This window comes from Anas platyrhynchos, chromosome 8, assembly GCF_047663525.1.
Source record: "Anas platyrhynchos isolate ZD024472 breed Pekin duck chromosome 8, IASCAAS_PekinDuck_T2T, whole genome shotgun sequence".
In the NCBI taxonomy this organism is placed as follows: Eukaryota; Metazoa; Chordata; class Aves; order Anseriformes; family Anatidae; genus Anas; species Anas platyrhynchos.
Window position 1 is genome coordinate 19,878,519 of NC_092594.1, and position 25,781 is coordinate 19,904,299.

The 25,781-nt window shown below is 40.2% G+C and overlaps 1 protein-coding gene across 11 annotated transcripts in view; it reads right to left on the reverse strand.

Annotated features, from left to right (window-relative positions):
* The window catches only part of RABGAP1L (RAB GTPase activating protein 1 like), a 257,106-nt gene that overhangs the window by 54,727 nt on the left and 176,598 nt on the right, over positions 1–25,781 (reverse strand). For 10 of the 11 annotated variants that reach the window (XM_072041793.1, XM_072041794.1, XM_038182983.2 and 7 more), the window contains 2 exons: positions 24,503–24,544; positions 8,742–8,870 (listed from right to left, as the gene is read on the reverse strand). In XM_072041793.1, coding sequence (XP_071897894.1) covers positions 8,742–8,870; positions 24,503–24,544 — 171 coding nt within the window. Of the gene's footprint in view, positions 1–8,741; positions 8,871–15,705; positions 16,343–24,502; positions 24,545–25,781 lie in introns of those variants that run through there. The other variant, XM_021272320.4, reaches the window with a different exon arrangement.

Below are 25,781 nucleotides of genomic sequence, written 5' to 3' on the forward strand. Positions count from 1 at the left end.
CTCTCTTTCCTAGCAAGGAACTTCCAACAGACAACAGAGCTTTTTTCCCCACCGTTCAGAAGGATGCATACAGAATTTATCTGTATTTACAGGAACTGAGTTTTAAAAGAATTAAGACATTATATTCTATGGGGTCCTGCAGTTAAAAATGGGTTATCACAGACAAGACAAAGACTCAGGTTAGCAAAGGTTTCAGTAATTTGGCACCAGGGTCTTTTGTATATGAAGAAACAGATTTCTTCCAAGTTTCCTCAGAAGTAAGCTGTGCTGCTTACTGCTGAGGTGCTGCCTGTTTCCTCAGGTCTGACTGCTTGAATGAGCCCAAGAGAAGAAGAGATGAGTTTCCACCTCCAGGAAGGTTTCTGCCTTCTTAAGCCTGAACAGTTTTGCTGCTGCTGAAGGAATGCTTGGCCAACATAAGCATAGGCCTCATTTCTGGAAATTTCCAAACCTGCACTTTTAACTACATCTTCCTCCACAGAACAGGAAAGCCTAGCTTTCTGTTTATCTTTCAGTCTGGTCATAAGTATCGATCCTGGGATACATTTGTTTTTCCTCTACAGCCTCTTGTGTGTCACAGAAGTGTCTGAAAGAAGAACACATCTTACTGTGAACAAGAGGTACTGCAAACCTGCTGGACTCCAACATCACAGTCTTTCTCCATATTCAGACTCAAGGCATCCCTCAGAAGAAACAGTTACAGGCTGCTCTTTCATTCAGGTGTTTTTTTTCTTCAAAGGATGAGAGAGTTTAGACTTTCTCTTCTAAAGAACAACTAAGATGACCTTGAAGCTCACAGTGTTAACTGTGACTCTACATACTCTGCAACCACTTGTCCCTCAGACCACTGGATATAAAAAAACTTTTTATACAATATCCTTACTTGTCACCATGCAGGAGGTTAGTCAGGACCTAACAAAATCTCCCAGCCAACCTGCATATGGGATTCATGTGTCCTATCAAACTTGGGAAAAAAATTCACTTTCTCTTACTCATAGAACTGAGTTATTTTAGACAAATTGTATCAAAGATCACAGAAGACAGAAATGTCAGTGAGAGTCCACACCACCTTTATCTATTGCTCTCTGTACTATTTTTGGCATCCCCTTCACAAAGAGGATGGAAGATTACACTTATTTTCCCCCTCCTCTCCAAAAAATTTGGAGTTTCTCCTAGAAAAAATAATGCTTCAACTTAAAATTGTAGTAGTTTTGCACAATCCAAATGAGCTTTTTAGTAAATACAGTATGCAATGAAATACATTTGCTAGGTTTGACATGCCCAGTCATTCTGAATTAAAGTCAGGTTAATTTAAGCTTACTCTGGAGGAAAGCAATCTCTATAGACAATCTGCACCTTTGTGCTATCCATCTGACCCTACGGCTGTGTCCTCTTCCCGTGTGAGAGCTAACAATGCAGGTTCAGAGAGAAATTATCACACACAGATATTCTGAAACATTACTAGAAAAAGCATGTAGGTTTTCTTGAAGAAACAGAGGAGCTATTCATACCAAGATCTGAGGAAGCAAAGGAGTTGTTATTCATGCAGATGGAAAGAGCCAGATTCAAGAAGCTTGAGCCAAAAGATCTTCTGAGCGTGCTTTCCTTCTGTGGGTCTGAAAGGGGAAACATCTGTCCTCCTGGACAGCTGTGACTCCTGACAGCATGACGCTGAACAAAATGGAAGTTAAAATATATAGAATATATGCCACCTGTGGCCTGCTGGACCATGGAACAGTTTTCAAATGTCAACGCTTGGAATATATTCCAGATGTCAACACTGTACTCAACTAAACTTATACTATCTAGTGCAAATCTCTTAATGATATATACTGGCATACACTTGCTGGGAATCTGGAGAATGGATATTTCTATCCAATTTTCAATCTCTAACTTATACAGTACTTTAAAAACCCTTACCTTCAACACTCTTCTTGTTGATGGCATTACTCTGAGAAGTACAAGTACACATGCAGACAAATGGGTATTACAAGGACACCAACATTTGTATTCAATTTGTATTCAGTCTGGTTGCAAAGATACTTTAGATGGTTAAAATGTGATTATATGCAATTATTAATAAGAAAATCATATTCCTTCCCTGTTGATAAAAATTACCAGTTGACCTGATTCAATTTATAATGCCAACTCAAAGCAAATGAAAAAGAAAAAAAAAAAAAGACAGAGAGAGAGGTTTTCCTAATGCTTATACACGATGAAAATCTAACCTCACTACCAAACGCAAGCATCATGTCTGCTCACTGGAAAACCAGATATGTAGAGTTCAAATAAATATTTCATAGCTGAAAGTGATTTTTAAATGCATGACTCTTCCTACATTGTTAACATTTATCAGCAAGGTGACGATAGTATTAAACATCTGAATCCACTGCGCTACTGTTGCCACTTTAATATGATTTCCAGATGCCAGGCCATTGTGCTGCATTATACCACAAAGCCAAGCAGAAAGGAAGAAGCTAAAGTTGAAAACAGAGCAGGCATTAAAAAACATGACCCTCCTTACAGCGACAATAGGATCCTGCACTACGGAGATAACAGCGCAGGCATAAGTGGAATTGATCATTGGCTTTTAATAAGAAATCACATCCAGACACAGCAGGGTTTTCTATAGATCTAAACACAATTCTTTTCAGTTTGATTTGGTGTTTTCTTGAGAAGTTGATAAATGAGCAATTTTTTTCCTGTCCTTTATATTGGAAGATGAATTAGATATATTGCTGGAAGAACCAAAGGAATAAAAACCTTGTGCAGTTTCAGAGCCTTTCCACAGTATCTCTTTTGCTTTCTGCTGCATGTGTTGTTTTACCATCTCTCACAATACCAAGGTGTTAGCTTCAAAACATCGGTTTGAATTCAAAACATTGAAATAGCGAAATCATTAAAGTTATTCTGTTTTAAAACTACACAAAGAACTACCCTGAAAGGAGAACTTTTGTACAGCTCCTGCTACCGACCTTTGGCTCTGCTCATGCAGTTTCCCCATGAGCCAAGACACAGCTCTTGTTGCAAGATCAGCCATGGGGGTGCTCAGCTCTGGCAGGCAGCAGGCCCCTTATCTAACATGGGGGCAGTTTCTGCATTCTTCTCACAGAAGCCACCCCTATGGCCCCCCGCTACCAAAACATTGCCAAGTAAACCCACTACACACTGAAAAAGCCACCATTTTTTTCTCAAGGCCATTTGCTTCTGAGGTGTTAAGAGCAGCAACCCTGTAGCACTGCTGGGTCTGCTGAGCAGCTGCATTTCCTCTAGAGAGGGGAGAACACTACATGGCTAGGAAGTGGCTTCTCCTATAAGAACTTCTGCCAGGTCTTTCCAGCCACTCGTGGTGATGACAGAGTAGAAAAGGTGACACTGCTATTCCTGGGCTACATGAAGGAAGGTGTCATTGCAGCAGCTGCCCTGCAATCCCAAAATCTGTCCTGCAGGTTCTTTTACTCAGTGTTTGTAGAGACTCTCCCATGGCTTCCCCCAACCTTCACAGGCCCCGAGAGGTGGCTGCCTACAGTGACGTCCCTGGTAGCTCTCCACTTACCTGTCTGCTATGATCAGCCACAAGGCATCTCTCGGTCTGCAATGTAACACGGTTTGAATGCCAACTCCTCGACTTTGAAAGACCCCAGGACAGAAATGAGCAGAACTCTCCAAGTTCACTCAAGTACTGTCAAACCGAGACATTTCCGTATGGAGAAAATCTCACAATGCCCCTTACTTTGTCCCAATCTACAGCTCAGCTGACTGAAGTCAAGCGTAAGAATAGAGGTGCTAGGCTTCCTGGATTAAAATGAAACAACATGACACTTTCCTTAGGACATACACAGATTTCTGCAAGAGAAATTGCATTAGGAGATGCAAAATGTAACTCAGACAGATTGAGCTAGTATGTCAAATGTGCTGTTGTTTTAATAAAACAGCAACATTAAGTTTAACCTTCATTCATCTAGAATAAACACTTTCTTTCTTCATTCATTCATCACACTGAGTTTCCAGACACACAGAAAAAACTCTGAATTCCACCATCACCCCCAAGAGCATGAGCACAAAAAGCACTGTTCATCATTCTAGGGTAACTTTTTATCACAGAGACATAATATGCAAGATGCTCTGGTCAGGTAGGAAATTATCATTCTCAAGCCCATTTTTACTACTGTAAAGCTTGCTGGATGCTCTGGGAGGAATACGCCCCTCCTTCCATAAAGGCCATTGCAAAATGGAAGGTATGGTCATTAGAAGCAGAAGACCAACAGGAAACAAAGGAGGAAAATCTCCCATTTATTAACTCTGAATTTAATCTTTTGTCATTTTCATCTTTTATTAAATATTTATTAGCCCTTAAATTAGCATCTGACATCCTACTCAGAGGATTAATGTCTTTCTCCTCTGTTTGGCTGTTTCTGAGCTGGGAAATTTATGCAATGCAGGTCTCTGTCTACCCTAAGAGTCTCAGCAGATACTTTCACAAATTCAGTCTCTTCTACCTGAACAAATCTTATATTCTGCAAATGATGGATATAATACATCAGCTGGGTATCAGTGGGACCCTACTCTGCAATTATGTAACACGCATATGTGGAAACTGACAGGAAGCTTCTTAGGCAATATTATTTCATAGCATGAATTACTACAGAACATTCCTAAACCATGGAATTCTATCCAACGATCACATGCTAGGAAATATTGCCATTATTTCTAATTCCACTGACTTTGATCACAATAATTTCCTCAGTGGTAAGTTATGGAAATTCAGACCTGGTTGGTGATCACCATGGATAGTCCTTAATTGAATGAGACAGGCTCTAACACATTTTAAATACAATTTTCAATTAATAGGATTTTTTTCTTTGTATTTGCAGAATTGTTCTCAAGGGAGAGTTTCATGCTAATTCTTTTAAATTTGTTTTTAAAATCGGATGACAAGACTACTATTTCCAGTATAGCACCTTTAAAATCTGATGGTTAGCTCCTGAAATCATGAGTTAAACTTAAGTGTGAAACTAAGGGGAAAAAATGCCATGCCTTTTTTCTTTTGCCTTCTCTAGAACCATGACAGAGCTCATGGCAGTAAAAAAAAAAAAGCAAAAAAAAGCAAAAAAAAGCAAAAGGTGGATAATTACTTGTTAAAGCATGCATTTTGTAGTAATTTGGAATTAAAAAAAAAAAAAAAGAAAAAGAAAAAGAAAAGAAATATTGCAAAAGATATAGCACGAATATGAAGTCTGACTACACCATGACTCTGTTCTCAAGTTTTTATGCCTCAGTCATTAGTTTACAAACCTAAAACACTCCCTGGCACTTACTGTGTGATGCTTACCCTACAAACATCTGGTGTTTGGTCTACAAATACTAATACACTAGTGAGAAGCAGTGGAAGACACACAGTGCCTGATTTATACAACAGAAAATACACGTTTAATGGTTTTGTTTGTTGCCTTTTTTAACAGCACAGGTTTTGCTGCATTCAACAGGACAGCTAACTATTCTCCATGTAACCTCTGTAGTCCCTAGGACATCTTGTAATGTAACTATCAAGACCGTAATTTCTTATTTGAGCATGTCAACTTGTGTAATTATTAGTTCCTGTTTGTAAATAAAGACCATGTTATAACTAATTAAAGACTGACAGAAAAATTGAGGTTGGATGGGAACTTTGGAGATCATCTTGTCCAGCCCACGTACCCAAAGCAGGGTTAGGTAAAGCTGACTGTTCAGGATCGGTTGTGTTTTCAGTATCTCCACAGATACTGAACAGTTCCAGTTCTCCACAGATACTGAACAGATAGTGAACAGCTCCACAACTCCCTGAAGTTAAAACCACTGAAGTTAAAAAAAAATAATCATCTGCAACTCTCTGAGGATTCTTTTTTCTCTGTCCTCCAAGTCATTAATGAAGAAGCTGAAGAATATGCCAGTATCAGCCCCTGGGGTACAACACCAGTGGCTGGCCTCCAGCAGTTCACCCTGCTAACCACAACCCGTTAAACTGAGCAGTTCAGCCAGATTCCAGTCCACCTCTTCATCAGTTTGTTTGTGAGGATGTTATGGGAGACAGCATCACAAGCCTTTCTACGCTTGAGATAAGCAACATCCTCAGCTCTCCCCTCATCCACCAAGCCAGACGTCTCGTCATGGAAGGCTATCAGCTTGGTTAAGTGTCATTTCCCATTCTTAAATCCATGTTGGTTACTCCTCATCACTTTCTTCCTCATGAGCTGATTTTCTTTACTGCCTATCAAACAGTTAATGTGCCATCTGCAGTCAGAGGTCACGCTCCCTTGATTCAGACTTGGCTCTCTAAAGACATTCTACTTGGCAAAAGTGAGAAAAATGATCCAAATAAATAAAAACTGTGAATGTGAAGTCAGTTCAACCCTTGTGTTTTAATTTAATGTGGGACATCAAGTTAACAGAGTCAAGGCACCACATAATCACTCAGTAGGGATGCGTAACAAATACTGAGAGCAGTCTGAAAGAAGTAGGAATGGCAGCATCTGCTTGCAAAAGCACCAGAAGAAACAATAGAGACAGGGCTAGGAGAAGGGCAAGCGCTGACACACGAGGGCAGAAGAGACAGCAGCCCAAGTGGCAGATGAGAAGCATCCTGCCACACCTCGAGCAGAAGGCCGCACGCTGCTCAGGCCCCACGAGAGATGCCCAGCCAGCTGGAGAGGGCAGCAAAGCCACCACGCACCAGCCCTGCCACCAGGACAGGCCGCAAGCCTCCAACGCACCCACAAGGAGGAAGCGGAGGCGAGGGGCAGCGACGTGACTGATCCAGAGGCTGAAGAAAGCAAGCTTTGTGGGAAAGGACTGTGCCATAAGAAATGCCTCGCTCTTAAAGAGGGCAAAAAACTTGCCTAACAGTTTATTGACATTGGCCAAGAGGAACCCAAGAGACGTAGTGAGGTTGTTACAGCCACTGGCCCTCCTCACCACACGCGGGTGCACCTGGCCAAGCAGGAGGCCTGGTGGTGGTGAGTGCATGGCCACCGGCGTGCATGAAATCCATGACAGAAGGAGCACAGGTGAGTGAAAACAGATGTAGTCCAAGTAACTACCACCCTCTCCTCCGATAAGATCTTGCGCTGGGTTTTGTTGCATTACATTCATGTAAGTCTTCCACATTTTCTGCCACTTTTGATGAAAATGGGCACTGCATAACCCCACGTGCAGGCTGGTGACTCAGAAAGGCAGAGAGCTGCTGTAAGCAAACCTCCATTCACTGAGCTAAGATGAGTCATGGCCCTACTTCAGACCACCTCAGTTCTCCATGAGAGTACCCACAAGCTACTCACTGATTACAACATCCCCCGATGTCCAGAGTTCCTCCCATTTAGATTAGTTTTCCAAACTATGCTATTAATCCTGACGACAAACTCAACTAAAAGTCTCTGAATCTCAGAACATGCCTCTCCACAGGCTTAGTTGTTCTGAGCCTAACTATCAGAAGACTGCTCAGGACAGTCTTGATCCCCTGCTATTGCCTTATGCTGAATGAAGGAATGCACTGCAAGCCCAGAGGGCAAGTAGAACCCAGCTAGGCTCCTTGCAAGGGTGGGCTGTTATTAACACAGCAGAAGGCGGCTTGAATCTTCTGCTATTTCCTATCTCTGCTAATCCCAGGTCATAATTCTTGACCCTGAATCCACCTAAAGAGGAGTCCAGAATTTCACTCTCTCCTTTTAAAAGGCCTCACGTGCTGAACCCATACAGGGCACTGTGCACTTACCATCTGCCTCAAATGCATTTCAAAATACTTTCCAATAAAACACATCTTAGAAATACATACCCAGTACAAATTGAAAAATTCATGAAAAATATCATATGGCTTGCAATGTATTGTACAAGAAGAAATTAGAAAGGGAAGCCCAAGAAAATCAATAAACATCTATTCCAAAAAGTACCATGAGAACTTCTATTTTAACCTCTCATCAGAAAAATATGGACTGAATAAACAACATAAAGATAATGTTACTGTACTTGATAAATCCTTAAATTACACAAACTATGAAATCAAGCAGCACAAAAGCAAGTGAATAAACACATTGAGAGAGATATAAAGCAAAGTGTTAGAGGAGCAATCTTTCTGTTCACGTGGTCTTGACCCATTATTGGACCACATTAAACACGCATTTCCCATCAGTGCTCACACTTCAAGAAGTAACAAAACCACTTATTTCAAAATCAAATGTTAAAACCCATCCCATGGCTCTTTCTTGGGTCATCCTCTGGCTGTACAGCATGGTCTTGGTAGCATAGAACATAAAAAAGATGTTCTCTCTTGGTAAGCTTGATAGACAAACAAAACTAAGTTTCTACTCCACTACAATTGTTTTATACAGAGAGTGGCGCTCTGCAAATAAATAGCTTTGGGGCGAAATAAATAATATACAACCATGATGATCATCAGATATTTGATTCATTGTTTAGTGCTGTCACTATTTATAAATCAATGAATTAGCAAGTTTTGACCGTGCCATTTTTCGATCATAAGTTTACTGTTTTAATTATTAAGAATGTGCCAAAGCAAAGAGGGAAAAGCTCTGTGCTGTACTTTCTTTAAATATAACAAGTGTGTACAAATATACATACATACACCAAAAATAATAAATTAATGATTTCATTGCTTTACTTTGCACGTGCTACTGTCATTCTTATACACTGTAGCTTACTTTTTCTGTAAGAACTCTGGGTGAATGAGCGGAAATGAAAACTGCCCTTACCTTAATGTTGCAAGCTTGTTCCATCAGTCTCCTGGCGTTCTCCTCAGCTCTGTACCTCTTGGGCAGCTGAACCCTGAAGAATTTTAAAGCTCCTTCAAAATCAGCTTGTAGAAGGTCCTCTTTTGAGGTCTGCAATCAAACACAGAGAACTACACTAAACACTGAGAACATGTAGTCATGCACTTTTACTGGATTTGTCATTTACTGACTGCATTCCAAACCACCAACATTCACATTAGCCCAAAAAACATCCTCTTTAAAATCGGCTCTCTAATCCATTTCTCATAAAACAAGACAGAGGCTAAAACTTATCCCAGGAATCCCAGGCAGAGTAGCACAATCAGAGGACTACAACACATTAATGTATTTCATCCTTCTGTACCTGCAGGGTAAGAAAGGGATTCTGGCTAAGCCTGTCAAGATGAAACTGAGTAAGGGAAAAACATAACAAAACAAAACCAAGCAAACAATAAAAACCTAGGAGAATCTGTAATGTTTTTAGAGAGCTTATGCTTTAGAACATCGCTGATTTTTATAGTGCTACCCTAAAAAGATAATACATAGATACATAGATATGGTTGCAGACATGAACAGCAGAAGCAAAAATGCATATGACTCATAAGAGGCATCAGCAAGTCAATGTGTAGAAGTCTGTGACACAATTTCTCAAAGAACACTCTGCCAGAAAATGTTTCACATGTTTATTTCGATATTTCTCATAAGACTGTACCTCTCACTGTGGTAGCAAGCCTAACAGGTCAGAAAATGTTAAACACTCAGCATTAATCCAGTTCTGCTACTGACGGAGTAATATGATTCATGGGTCAGGGACAAATGCATTAATTTTTGGAGATGCAAGAACTATACCAGAAGATTTTACAGATATGCAAAAGCAAGCCTTTAGGCTGTTCCTTAAAAAGGTTCACAGAGACTGTACATCCAGACAAGACATTCAGGACATCACCTCAAAATGTGAATGTCTTTTAAGCCAGAAGGAACAAAGGAACATGTGTCAGCGTACAGAGCAGCACCACGGAGGCTGGAGCTGTGTACCACCACACTTCAGCCGACACTTCCAGAGAGACACAGGTGCCTTTGCTGAAGGGGCTCTCCTTTCCTAAGCTATCCTCTCACCCACCCAAAACCCTTTGCTGCTTCCACACAACCACTTTCCATGAAACACGCTGCAGCCAAACGCATGGGATCTGGCTCCACACTGGAAGAACTGGGAAAACAGCAGTCCTTGTCATGAAAGAGGTAAGACTAGATGATACTCTTCTTTTTTCCTCGGTGTTAAATTTGTTTCAAATAAGTAGAATTAAATTTAATTCTCACTACAGCAGAAAAAAAATTACTAATGGGTTTTATTTACAAATTCTCCTTACGTATCATATTAACAAGTCTCAGTAGCTCATTTACATGGAAATAATTAAACCTACTATGTAAAACATTTTCTTAAAAGTACAAGTATACTGCTTCCCAAAGCAAACTGAACTTTGCAGTATCGCAGATACTACGAGCATGCAACAGCAAGACTCCAACACGGCTTGACATATTCCATAGTCCTGCTAAAAATGCTACAGCTGGGTCCACTAAAACATAGCAGTTTGACCAAGCTTTATCTGATGGGGAAATGGAGAAGGGTTTTTGAATGGATTTTGAATGATGAACAAAACTGGGAACCACAGAATTTAAGAGGGCATTTTCATGGTTATCCAGCATTTCTGATAGCGGAGAACATGAGCTGACATCAGAGGTCTGCCACCCGAGCACCAATAATCATCACTGCTCAGTGTCCAACCTTCCACTTTGGGGACGGCACAGCAACCTGTCCTTTGGCTTCCTCAATCAAGACCAACAAAATATCCATTCCGTACATTCACCTATTACCCTACATATTTCTGGAGATGATCATACCGTACACCCTGCTGAAGACTTACTAGTAGTTTCTGCTACATTAATCTCAAAGTAAGAGTGAGATAACTCTAAATGCAGCTGAAGTTGCTTTGGCAGATCTGTTTCCCTTTGACTGCAGCATTTTCTAACACTGTCTTCAAGCTGCTCAGAGTTTCCTCAAGATCTCTTTGATCCTCCCTTCACTTGCAGCCAAGGTAGCTGCTGGGTCATCACTGCAAGGACACAACAAAAGCTGCTTTCAGGATGTGGATGAGAAATGCTCAGCTTTACCAACTCTCACATCTGATTCTGTCCACAAAACTTTGGCAGAAGGACTATCTGGCTGAGGCTCCATCTGACAAGACCGATGTCATGTGGACAGTGGGCTGGTGCACTTAGATACCTAATGAATCAGACCCACTTGTGAACACAGCTATGGCCAACACATCCATTTCCTCCTCTGCACGCTGTTTTTCTTCTGGACAAGGTTTAGTAAGGCTGTATACGCTTTTGCCATGCTTGAGGCTTGGTCAGTGCTTCGGACACACAGCGGGCTGTATTTGGGGTGACCTGCTGGCAGCGAGCAGTGCTCAGTGCCAGAAGCCACGCTGACAACCAAGGCACTCTGGGCAAAGTTCAGCTGGATAACGGTGATAGAAAAGCAGTAATTGGTTTAACAACCAGCTGACTCCAAAGTGATTTCCCCCCTTCTCTCTCCACAATGCTGACTGCTGTTTTTGCCATACGGGTCAAACAGATTTCCCTACAACATTATACATTTGCCCTCTTTGGAGACAAGCTTGCTGCTGCATTTCCAGTCCAGAATAATATATATGTCAATAAAGTGAGAGGTAGGCCCCTAACATGCAGCTCTTTCTATTTGGCTGAGTATTTTCATTTCATTAAAATAATCTGTTGACCAGAAAGTTAGAGTTTCACTATTAAAATCAGAAGAAATCAAAGTAATCTTTTGAGAGCAATGTTAACTGGATTGTGCATTTTGTATAGTTAATACTTTTTTTGGTCTGAATTATGCAAACAAAGCTTTTCAGGTACTAATTAAAAACAGGAAACAACAAAAATCGGTATGTGTATATAAACACATACGCATATACTTTTTTTATACATATACGATATATGCAGTACAAAAAAGTGTATAGCATTGTTGTTTTATTATTCACATTTCTTGACATTTTGTGATTTTAATCAATAAATCATAAAGACATTTCAGGCACCTTTTGGCAGCTGTTGTACAGGCAGAGATTTGTAAATTTGCTGGTTCATGTCACTCAGCTCATGGATCTCCTGAACAACTCATTTCAATAAACCAACTGTAAGTCTAATGAAGCGATAATTCACATTTGGCAGGTACATTGTATTTTGGGGCACATTGGGACTTCAGGGCATTTTTTAATATTCAAGATGTAATTCTTAAATAATCATATTTTTGTATAAAATATATAAAGGAAAACAACAGGCAAAAGATGAGCCTCACTGAGAACTATGAACATAACGTCAACTTCCAATGAACTAAACTCTCAGCTTGCTTTTTAGGGTTTGGCTATACAAGTTCCCTCACATGTCCTTCCCACATCACTTAAGTATTTCAATATGTTCATAAAATTATCTTAATTGGATTATTTGAAATTTAGGACAAGCCCCTTTGCAGAATTAATCAGCAAACTTTCAAGTCAATAGACAAAGTTCTGTGAGATTGCAAAGTTCTGAAAAACAGATCACCTCAGCTCTTTTTTTGAGACTTAAATGATGTTTTTTTATTATTACTATTATCATCATCATCATTTTAAAGTAAATACTGTTACTACTGCCATCTCCAAAATACTTAGGGAAATGTGATTAAGACATAGGCTTGGCTTTTTTCTTTAATTTAATTTTTCTGTCTTCAATTATTAATTCTGCAGTCTCATTCCTTACTGACTGTACCAACTGAATCTCCTGTTCCCACCTGGGAACTTATAAAGCAGAAGAAATTTCAGATCAACCACATGGCACTTCCTTAATTTAATTCTTCCTCTTTTACACAAACAGATAAAAAAAAATCTGTAGTGTTCTATGCATACGGTATATACACACAGAATTTATATAGAATGTAAGCGAACATAAAGTACGTGCTGTACAATCCAAGGAATATGAATCACGAACAAGATGTAGTAAAAGGCAGAGAAGAATCCAGCCATACTCTACTGCACTATTAGATTTACTGTCAGAAAATTCAAAATGCTCACATGTATTTTTACACTAATTTTGCAGACTATAATATTTAATATTGATATTTAATATTAAAAATCCTTAACATGCACTGTATGATTTTAAGTTCTTGTAGAAGCTGCAGTGTAACATGAAGGTATGGGAGGTGTTTTTTCTAACCTGATGGTTCCTTTCCCACTGGTAACAGCAGACTGCAATGCTGCATGTTGCATGATTTTGCGCTGCGCTGCCCTTTGACCTGAGGACTGTGAAATGGCTCCAAGAGGAGGAAGTTGACCTGCTGAGCTTCCAAGGAGCACCAGGATGGGTGGACTTGGAATCCAGGCTAGGGACAGATGGACTGGCAAAGCTACCCTGCCACAGGTGCGCTGGCATGCACTTCCAACACGATCCATCAAAAGCCTCCTTTCATTGGCATCACTTCTATGCTCTTCTTTGCTGGGAAAGCTATACTGTCACAAATACATATATTTTTTCCTGTTAAAATCTGTGTTCTCTGTTAAACACGGCTTGGTATAAAAGTGTCATGGGAAAAAAATATAACCTGACTATAGGCAAAAGCTTTCAGAAGGCCTAGTTGGGGTTTTGTGCACGATGAGTTGGCATCCAGCAGAGATCCTCTGCTTGCCCACTGCCTACATACAGCAGTGCACCTCTGCTCAAAATTGCACCAGTGTTTGTGTGCAGATCCAAACTTACAAAAGGCAATGTTCATTCTGCCCCGTAAAATGCTGATGAATGTGTGGAAGAGCAAACAAAAAATCTCCTAGCTCTACCCACCCACAGATATCCCCAAGGGGAAAAATCCACACAGAATTAGTGCTGTTCCACTTGCTCATCATCACATATAACTGATGCCAGTGAGCAGGTGATCTGAATTTTTCTGAGGTTACAGATTATGTTTTTCAAATAACACTATTATATAGTGTTATTATTATACCTATAGGTATAATATATATATATATATATATATATATTATATAGGTATATATTCTGCCTGTCATAGGCATTTATTCCCCAAACCACAGCAGAGGAAGATGCTTATAAATGCACAAAAGAATCTACTTCTTAATTTTACAAAAGTCCAAGGTTTTGAAGTATCTTTAGTTCTAATTAAAGCACAAATTCTTGGTCCTCGGGCTTTTCTAATTTTTTTTAAAAATCATCAGAAACAGCCTCTACTCCTCCATGGAATGGGTATATGTCAGAAGGGATATATGTCAAAAGAGGTATATTTAGCTAATAAAACCTGGCAGGAAATCACGTTCACTTCACAAATCAAGGCTTTTTAATAACACAAGCATTGTTTGTATTGTTTTGCCTTTTTCCTTCCCCTCTCCTTTTTTTAAATAAATAAAATAATGTCATTCAGCAAAGCTCAGATGTCTGGCTGTTGAAGTACACTGAATTCCCTGGTATGCCCTATCAGGAGGGCCAGCTCCAAAGCCTGATTAAGTCAAGTGAAAAAGAGCTTTGTATTTTTGCCTCTGCTTCCTTAGAACTCATCACAAAACAATTCAGAATGATTTGGTAGTCCTTGCCCAGGAGACCAACAGCACTAAAGCAGCTGGATGGGATGGAGGAAGGTTTAGGTGCACTTTGAGCTAGACTGGCATAATGCTTACAAACACAGCAGCTTCAGCCATGCATTATTAGCCATTACGGCAGGCGCTACACCCAATTCTACAAGTGCCTGTAGGTATCCAAATTCATCTTCACTTTACTAGCAATTTAAGACTTTGTGAACGTTGTCCCTACCATCTAACGACGTTTGGAACACAAACACAGACTCAGCTACCTGCTTTTTTATTATTATTATTTTTTTTGAGCATCTTGCAATGCACAGATCACCATCATTTATCTGAGGGTACTGCAGAACACCGAGCAGAGGTTCAGCAGCACGATGAAAATGCAAGACAGGTCACTCCATAACACCACAATACAGGACTACGCAGGGCGTGGAAATGAAGGAAAGGCACCAAGCCACAAGAGCATGGTACAGGTCAGTAAAAGCACTCTTTTCACAGGCATCTCATAAAAATGACATTCTGGTGTCACACCACTGAGCAGGCATGCCCCAGGGCTGTAGCTTGGTTTATGGCACCCCAGAGAAGACCCAGCTAGGGCTAGTTGCTGACTTTCGGATTCTCTGCTGTTTTGTGGCTTTGGGTGTGTTTTGCACAGCAGCAGCAATGATGAAGGCATACTTCTGTGTACCATAAGATGCCACACCAATTTCAGGCCATTTCACACACAGACATCAGTTGCTATGACAGATAAGAACATCTTTAACAATTTATTTCCCAGATAATTCCACACACGTATTTTAAACTTTTTTTTACATGGTATCACATGCCTTGTCAAAACCGAATATAGAAACAGCAGAAAACCAAAACACATCAACACAGCTTAAATGCTATGAATGCTTAAAACAAACCTTTGATGTCACAAGTGTAAGATTTGAACTGCAGAGAATTAACGCACTTTCCATCAGCACCTAGAAGTAGACAGGGCATGCTGCTTATCTGCAGTCATTGCAGAACTGAGAACAAAAGCATTCACAGCTTTAGAAAAGATTTTTTGGTGATGCAGACCTGGTTGCGACCCTTCGAGCTGCTGAAGGAGTGGCACTGGCTCCCAGCAGCAGGACCTGTGTTCAGCCCTCCCAAGCTGCCAGGAAGAAGAAAGAGTCGGTGCTTAGGGTTGTGAGAAGCCAAGGAAAAAAAAGAAGAGACCTCTCACACCTCTGTTCAGCATAAAGAATCCTGGGGGGAAAGCAGGTTTGGGAGGAAAGATGGCAAATTCACAGAGAATTAATTTCAAGAAAACGTGATCTCACCGCAAGCAGCCGAGGCACAAACAGGCGATGCCCCATCCCCAGAAGTTCCAGCACCCGACATGCATACTCATTCACCAGCTTGCTTCTCTCGTCATGCATGTCCTGTGACTTTTTGACAGGTGGTGTGAGCTTGGCAGCTGGGGTTTTGCAAGGTACCCCTTCTTCCATGAGCAGTAAGTAGTAAGTATCCAGAGTGAGAAGAACAGGCTTTTAACCACAATTTCAAAAAGTGCAGTGCCAGAAGAGCCAGCCTGAGCTCTTTGCGATCGGTACAGATGGGCGTCTACAGCACAGCAGACACTCTCAAAATGAGAAAAGCATCTTTGCTAAGAATCAAGGAAAAATATGATCCACTGTGCTGGCTCAGCCAGAGTCCGAAGTAGATTTGAAAAAGAAACCAAAGAAAACATGGATCTAAAATGTACCTAAAAGGCAGGAAAATGGCAGAAAATGAGTGCAGGAAAGCTCTGACAGAAGGAAAGCAATGGAGAGCTCTCAGGGCTCAGCGTGTCTGAGACTGTGCGTGTGAGCAGACAGCAGCAGCAATAAGAGCAATAAAGCCAGGGCAGTTAGGAAGCTGCAAAGAGAAAAGGATGAGCTCATTGCAAGCTCGGATCCGTGACAAGCGTGGCGGCTGCTGCTGCTGCCTCTTGCTGTGCATCAGTAATGAAGGGGTAGGAGAGGAGGGGGCTGGGAGGGGGTGAATGAGCATGCAGCGTGCGTCTCGGGGGAGAATGCCGTAATAAGAAGCCAATAGTGAGCGGCTGGACGGATGAGCTCCCCCTCCCCGTCTACCTTACATCAATTCAACTGTGACGGGTTTTGCTGCTGGATCCCAGGCTCGTGTACATGAACCGCATCCTCTAATGCTCGATGTTTAGGGAGAAATCAGCCTGCCAAGCAGTGGAATGACTTTTGGTCGATCTGCTTCTGCATAACGCAAGCACAGACAAAGTGCAATCTGGAGCCGGGCAGGTAGGGCAGGGACCCTCCTACCTCCCTCCCAGGCTGCCGAACTGGAGAGGGGCAAGGACACCGCCAGGGACTGCTGGCGAGGAGGGCAGCAGCCGGCTTCCGAAAAGCCAGGGAGACGTAGCCTAGCCTGCACAGGATCGAGTTAAATAATTTAAATAACGATCATTTCCAGCACTGTCTTCTCCAGAGGCGTTTCTAAACCTGGATACAATCAGTAGAGAGGGGATGATGTCAGCATGTGCATTTCAATTGGTTCTAGAAATTAACTGCACGTTTGTAAGGAAATGCTGTGATGTCACACATTAAATTGCCTCGCATCTTCCCCGTGCGGGGAACAGGCCAGGTGCCTCTGCCATCTGGTTAAGGACAACGCAGCAGGCTATTTCTGCGGTTCTGTATTTTAGAAAGCATGTTTTTATGCTGCTTCCCTTTTGCACTGCCTAATTATAACCTGGGCTCTGTAACAGAACAATACACTTTTCCATCACAGCGGTGATATTGCACAGATTCCAACACAGAGAAAGGCGATAATTTAAAATATTGCAAGGAGATCTGGAGATCTAAAGCACAGCAATTGCAAACACTTCTGCAAATACATTATTTTTGATATAAAAGCCATTTGTCTATCATGTCAAGAAAAATCATTTAAAATACTAACGCAAAGTAAAAATCAGTAGCTTGGATTTGTTGAATTGAAATAAGAAAGATGTTCACAAGTAGTTCAAATATGAACACTAATTTTAATATGCCATGAACAAGCGTAAATAAAAACTGCAAATGGCAGAGAAAAATGAATTCATTTCATACCGTCTGATACACCACCCATACCGTACTCCTTTCTAATACAAGCAAGTTTTCTTGGAAGAAGAAGAGATGAAAAAAAGGGACAGTATCATTGAAAATCTCCCCATGCACACAGGTCACCTTGGCTCATGGAGACACGTGAAGCAGGTGGGAGAACGGATGCAGCAGAAAGAGCAGAAGTCACAGGTCAGAGACAACAACGAGGCCTCAGCGAACTCTCCTGGGGCAAAATGGGATTGAAGTTGACTTCACCACCAAATTCGCCAGCAAATTTTGTGCAGTATTGAATGAGCTCTTTTATACAGGTTATCACCTGAAAGCTGGCTGAAGCACCATGGGCTGTGAGATGCTGCTTTGCGGAGGAAACCTGCCCAGATGGAGCAGAGCACAGAGCAGGACTGCGAAGAGAGAGGTGATGGCGCTTCTGCCCAGGCTGAGCTTGTGCTCTGTGCATAGGCAAGGACCACGATCAGTCATACATCACAGCTTGAAGTCTCACCTCAGTGAGCTATGTTTGTAGGGCAAGGGGTTTAAAGAAAAGAAAGTAGATCTCTTTTTTTTTTTTTTTTTTTTGGTGTGTGTGCAATTTTTCAAGTGCTTACATCTAGCTTAAACACCTGCGGGCACACATGATATTCAAGGGACATTCAGGTTCTATTCTCAATATGGGAATGAAAATATTACTCAAAATATTAAAAGGAAGAAATAAGAGTGTTCTGTTGTGTGCTTTGGGAAACAAGGAAGATACAGAAGTAACCGGAAGCATAGGGGTGAATGGGAAGAGTGAGTGGTGACCAAACACAACTTGTGGGCAGAGAACTGAGCGTTGTCCATATAAAAAGCCTTATTTTTTTCCTTGCATAAATCAAACTTAAGCTACTAGCTCTCATCTTTACAGAGTTTTGCATTTGGTTCACTTTGGGTAATGTCTGGGCTTATGAATAATGGAACGAAGTGATTATTAATTAAAGTCTTTAATTCTAGAAAGTTGTAATAGGATCCAATAGTTAGAGGCTAAAACCAGATGAATTCAGGTTAGAAATAAGGTTCAAATTTTTAGGAATGAGGAAAATTAACTACAGGACTAGCATCCCAAGGGATGTGGTCTACTACCATCATTACAATTTTTACATCAGGCCTGGATTACTTGCTTTAAAAATAGGTCTCTAAAACCTGAAAAGTTCCAAAGCTTCACAAAAAAAAGTGAATTATCATCTAAAATCCAATGCCCAGTGTTTATTAGTTTTTTCAGCTCTCATTCTACAAAAACTTCGTGGCTTTCATTGTTGTTGTTATGCCTCTTCTTTGGAAGAAAAGCTGGGGGGAATATCAAAACAGTATGTGGGAAAAAATCATGCCAGTTCTTCACACAGCGTAACAGTGATCTGTCATTTAGACTTGCAGTTTAAGATATTTTACACTCCCTGCCATTCTCAGATACTCCACATCCTAATTGAACACTGCATCTTATTTTTACCCATGTCTGATGAGGAATTGTGATTTTCCTTTCACGTAGACTTCACTACTCCTATCTGTGCCTTCAGCACTGCTCTTACCCTACCGTTAGCTTGCTGTCCTGTATTCTTGCACATGAAGTAGAATACCTTATGCTAAACACCTATTATTTGAGCTTTGATTTCCATATTGTAGACTACCTGGGCTTTTAAATACAATTCTCTGTTTCTGGCCTTCCTATCCATGCAACAAACATCTGCACTGCTGGCACTGGGTTATACAAGCATGTGAGTGCCATGGATTCCTTTCTCCCTTTCTGCTTCCCCTGCCCACACATTCTCCACATTCTCCCATAGCTCAGCCAAGTGTATCTTCCCTCTGTCCCCATCTTCCCGGCAAAAGCACCACTAGTCCTACCTCCTATCCTGTGCTTTATGTTGACAAGAATATAAAATGTTTACGATAATGGGGCATGGTACTGAAAGGTCAGCACTGAGATACACTGAACATTTTCATAATTGCTATATCAATTGCTAATTGCCCATGTATGATAACATCTCTCTTTTCTATGTCAACTGTCCAAAAAAAAAAAAAAAAAAGGAATTGGATTGCCTTTAACATTTTAGTGTTTTACTGGCAAAAGTAACTAGCTTTGAAAAGCCAAATAGAATATAAAACTAGAAGAATAAAATAGAAAGCTCTCTTTCAAGTTTATTTCTACAAAGAATAAGACAAATTCTGCACCAGAACAACTCTGAAAATCCATACCAATTACATCATGCCCGCAATGAGAGCTTCACCTCTTACCTTATCAGAAATTACTTTGTCCTTTGTGTTCTCTGGGTCTAATCACAACTGTGTAATCTGAATTGAGTGATGTTTACATCTTTAACATTATTAGAGAGAACACAACAAAATTAATTTTCAGAGCAGATTCCAACAGTGATCTGTGTTGGGGTCCGTGCTGGTTAGCCTGTTCTTAAATGGCTTGGAAAAGAGGGTGAATCTCGAGGTGACAATGTTGGCAAATGTTACTAAATTATTCATGGTTTTAAAGACATGGGATTACAGTAAAGAATTGCAGAAGGACTGTAAGAGACTGAATTACTGGGAAATAGTACGGTAAATTACAAGTCAATGTAGACGAGTGTAAATTGATGCAAATAGGAAAAAAAAAAATCAATTTTACATATAAGTGATAGCTGACAATTGCTACTCTGAATGAATATAGTGGCAAGTGAAGATGGCAAATAAAGATAGTGGCAAGTGGTAATTTCAGCACCGGGCATGTGTTGAGTGACAAAAGAAGGCTTTATTTTCAGGGATGTTACACTGGCTATTTGGGTTACAATGCAAGCCACATAGCTCCCTGAAGAAATAGGTGTAACTTACCCATGAACAGAACCCAGTGCCTATAAGACTGAATCACTACTCTAGCTATCTTTGGTACGTCTGCTTCACACGAGCATAAATTTTTGTGCTATGCCTTTAACACAGAACAAGATTTCAGATTTGATTTTAAAGTTCTGGGTTGGCATTAAGTGGTAATGCAAGAGATAAATCACAGACAAAATCCAAGACAGATTAGGTCAAATGTCTGTTCAAAGAAACTAGTGCCTTGGAAGTGAAATTAAAAAAAATATATATATAATCTGTAATTTGTTAACTAAGAAGTGAAACGTAAATGTCTATTTTGGTACAGAATAATTTTATTCAATTTTTTTGCCCTTACTGAAGTCCTCCATACCTAAAGTGGTGAAACGGGATTTGTGGATCACACTGGTTAATCATGAATATTATTCCATACAAACATATGAGAACAATACAATCCTAATGGTAATCAGATAAAGTAGATTCTTCTAGAAATAATGAATACAACGTCAACACACGAAACACAACGCAACCTCTCTCAAAGATCCAATCATTCACATCCAAAAAGACAAACACAGATTTGAGCGGATGCAGAAGGCCACTACTAAGATGTTCAGGGGTTCAAGAATACCAAGAATATTGATTTGTTTAGTAAAGAATATGATTGATAGTTATAAAGACTTCAAGCATGTCTCTGCAAGAGGGCTATTTAAGATAAAGGACACCGTTGATCTAAGACCAGGGAAGTGTAGAAAGCTCAGTAGTAAGTTTAGACTGGAACAAGAGTAATGCTGCAGAAAAAAAAAATATACGCAAAAAGCAAAAAATGGCCTTCCACCAACAATTTTGCTGCTGTTACTAGCTTATAAAATGGCTACCATGTCACGTAATGGTGCGATTCAGCAGAGAAGCATTTCTTTGGCCCAGAAGTTCCTTTACAGTCCACATGCAGAATAATATAAAAATATCAAATAATCCTCATAAGCCAGGGCAACTTTGAAATTTTTTTATTATTATTATTATTTTTTTAAATGAGCCTTTGTATCAACTACTTAAATTAATAGAACCACCTGCTTGTCCCTGCCACTGTAACTGGTATTCTTCCTAATCTGTTAGGCACACACTGGCACAAACAGCACGGAGACTGAAAGGTGGCAACAGAAATAACCAACAACCACCACTGCCTTGTTCATGTAACACACAGTTACCATCAGAGAGCATAGCCTAAGACCTAGAGCAGGAGCCTAAGACCTCAGAGCCCCTATCAGAAATGCTGCTCCCATTTGCCTGAGTTCAAGGACCAACACATAGCAGTGCTGACTGTAAGACAATATACCTACTGAAGTGAAGCTCTAGATGATAAACAACAAATACTTTATTTGTTTCTTACTATTTTCTACCCATTTCAATTTAAATATCATGTACTTTACCAATGAAAACCATGGCTCTTCTCTGGCATTAAGCTATGCATTTTTAATAGTTACACAGATGAAATAATTGTTTCAACAACCTAGCCATTGAGTGGTGTTACAAACCACAAGCTAGGAGTAGAGCATCCCCTGGAAAGAAAATTAGGACGTAGACTTACCTTAAAAACCTGTGGTTACTTCTTATGTTTCCAATTAATGAAACTTTCTTCCCTTGTCAGTAGGTAGTAACCTAACCTAGAGCCTGATTTTTCCACATCACATATTTTAATACTTGCCTCATTTTGCTAATTCCAAACTAAAGCATGCATTTAGCTTTTTATTTTTTTCCTGAGGTAGCAAGATCAGAAACATAAATTTACGGAAATAATTACAGAAATATGCAAATTTGAAACAAAGCTTATTGCTTTTTTCTTTCTTTCTTTCTTTCTTGCCACATGTGAAGATTTTCATGTTTATTTTGTATTTTCTGACAAAGAAACTAACTAGCTGATGACAAAAGAGACCAGAAAATATGCTGGCACTGGAATGGTTCATTTTGCTCTGTCACTCTCAACTAACAGTCTTAATGGGGATTTTGTAAGTGAAAACACCAATACAATGTTGCTTGCTGACTTGTTCTGAACCACACTGGTCTGTGCTGCCTTTCTCAGCACTAGGGCTCTTCTCACACCCCAGTGCTGAATTCACCATGTTTTCCGATGCTCAGCAAATGAAAAGCAAAGAATGTCTATGCTATTAGCTCAGCTCACTGGATGTTAATTCAGGTGCAGTCTCAACATGACGTAACTGAATGATTAATGTCAAACTGCAAAATGCTGCCACCAGCTGGATAGCGTGACTGGCGAGCACACCGATGAGCAGTGCCTGTTGAAGCGACAGGCATTGGAAAGCATAGCACCGGGATGCTACACAAAAATAAGACTCTGTTTATACTTTGATAAATCAGATTAATGCCCTATTACAAACGATGGCCTCTGTGGCTGAAGAGCTTTAATCTGCTAGCTGCTCATTGCTGCAAACATGCTCAGTATGTGGGAGGTGGAAAGGGAAAGGATTCCCCTCCTGTCTTAAATGCGTGGTTTTTTTTTTGCATTGAGATGTCACGGGTAATTGGTCACAGAAGTAGTACTGTCATTTCAAAACCAACAGCCACTCACTGTAAATACAAGCAGCTGGTTGCAACAGTGAGAAACTGCACTGAGTAAGAGGAAGATCAATCTAAAAGCTTTCTGTTGTTATTTAGTGAGGGACTGAGAAGCACACACTTCACAAAAATGTGAGAAAATTGGCATTTGCAGAGTAAAGACTCAGATATTCCTCTGATTTATGATTTCCTCCAAACTGAAACTAATATAAGAGATTGAGGATGAGAACATATAGCTCTGTTTTAACATAGAACAAATCCTTACTAATTGTTTTCATCTGCTTCAGAATCAGCAAGAAGCATGCCTTAGAAACTCACAGCTTTTAAAGCTGTTGTTCTGCAGCACTCGTATTCTCTTTCTTCAATTTAAAAAGACCAGTAAAATAAAGCACACTGTCTGTAATGGTTAAGAGAGGTTATGAACACATCTGAACAGGAAAAAATTATTTCAGGTCTCCAGGTATGAAATTATTTTACCCCCTAACAGAACAGCAATTCCTGCTTGAGAGCAATTCATAATGCTAATTTGATGATAGACAATCACCAGCCCTGTGCTAGTAACACTATGGAAATGTGCTCTGATGTGAGTGCTTCTGATTCAGAATCCTAGTTTACTTAGCTGTATCTTCTTCACAGTTGTTTTTGGCTATGATACAGAAATATTTTATCAGGATAATACTTCCCTTACCATTTAAAGCCCATTACTACCAAAAGAGGCAGATAGAGAATCCTGTGTAAGCACAAGAAGAATCGCTACAAGCAGAATTAGAAAACAACTCTTAAAACTCCTTAGCCTAGAAAATAGTTTTATAATAACACTAACAAAATACTTCCTTGAATTTTCCTCTCCTGGAAAGGCCAAAGAGAAAAGTTCAACTGTAAAAACAGTGTATTGTGGAACGTACATAAAATAAAAAGACTGAGCATTGTCTAGTAAAAGAAAGGGCTTGAAAAATAAATTTGCAGTATGACTTGTCTGAGTTAAAGATTTTAGTCCTTTCTAACGCTCATCACATTTTCTGAGGAGTTGTTCTGACCACTGGGTGTACACCCACAGTCTCAAAGCCAGGTTACATAACTGCACAACTTGTGAACGTTGATATAAGTTACTTTTGAGCTGTCTTGCTGCCATCCAAAGGACCAGTGGTTTACCTAGAGGTCAGTGGGGTTTTTGTGCTTTAGGTAAACGCTGTTCACCTAAACGAAAGGTAGAAGTTACCCATTTCATAAAAGGCTTCCATTCCTCTCTTGGCATTACAAATACATTTAATACCAAATAATATTCAATTACTTTTCTTGCGTATTGATATGAAAGAATCAAGCCACAAAAGAAATACACTGTGAAGTGAATCATAATTGTTTTCTAAATAGTAATTGCATGGAAGACACTTAAATCCTGAGACTGCACTCCTTGTTCCAGGAACATTGGAACATGATTAAGTTTAATAAAAACAAATCTACTGTAAGTGTAATTCTGAAGTCACCTCTACCTATGATATTTCTCCTCTGCTCCCTTCCCCAGAAGTCCCACCATTATCATTCCCTTTCAACACAATACATTCAGCTGGAGAAAACATTCCATACGGTTGAATAAAAAAGCTTCTAATCAATGGCTTACCTTTAAGAGAGCCAAGGCTACATGAAAAATTATGTTCATGCCCTGAAAAATAAGAAGAAAGAGATTTCAATCATTCCCCATATACAAATCTCTTTTCCCTATTACTTATCATTATGTAGCATCTTTAACGAGATACTGCAAATCCCTAGGGAATGCCTCTCTTTTCTCTGCTACACTTCAAAGTTCATCATTAAAGCCCCAAGGCCCAGCTTCCAAACTCCTGGCTGGAGAAAATAAAGGCTCTTGGGAGCTTTAGGAATCTCACTGTCATTAGCCAGGTGCCCTGCATGTCACAGGACATCCCTCCAGATTTTTGGTTCCTCCCAATATTTTTCATGAACAGTGCAGAATATTGTCATAAGCAGGTCCTCAAGAAAATGATGAGATGATAAGATTTTTGCCTAGTAACCGAAAGCCAGGATTAATTATGTAAAATCTTTCACACACACCATTAAAGCAACAACAAAAAACCACAAGTACAAAATACACCCGGTAATAGCCTAAGTCAAAACCATTTCATAGGTCAGCAAATCGATATCTGCATCAAATAGTCTGATTTCTGGTTCACAAAAGCTGGAAACACATGTATACAGAAATCCATTCGGTAAATGATACAGTGGCAATATCTAATCACTTAAAAATCAAAGAAATCACACAGCACTTCATTTACTGACTACAGAGGGGTGAAAAAGGCTACATTTCCACTTGTTTTATACAAAAATTTGGAATTCCATTCCTTCGCTATTTTTCAGCATCTTTTTGACAACTGAGAGCCTGAGATTTTCTCAGGAGCCAAGGGAGCACACACTGAAGGATGCCCCTTTAGAGCATCTTAGCTGAAAGTGCTCCTGGGGTTCTGCTGTACAGCCAGCCAAGGGCCAGCAGCCCCACTGCTGTGTGCACCCCCCTCTGCCTGGCAGTGGCAGCTGTGCCTACCTACCTGGGTTATTTAACTTTATAGATAGCTTCAAGATCACCCAAATATGAAAAATACCTTATGTAATTCTTATTTGCTGTGTTATCATAAAACCATAGAAACATTAAGGCTGGAAAAGCCCTCCCAGTTCATCTGGTCCAACCATTACCTTACCAGCAATGTCACTCACTAAAGCATGTCCCTAAGCACCAGGTCCAACCTCTTCTTAAATACCCCCAGGGACGGTGACTCCACCACTTCCAGGGGTAACCCGTCCCAATGCCTGAGTGCTCTTTCTGAGAGGAAATGTCTCCTCATTTCCAACCTGAACCTCCCCTGATGCAACTTGAGACTGTTCCCTCT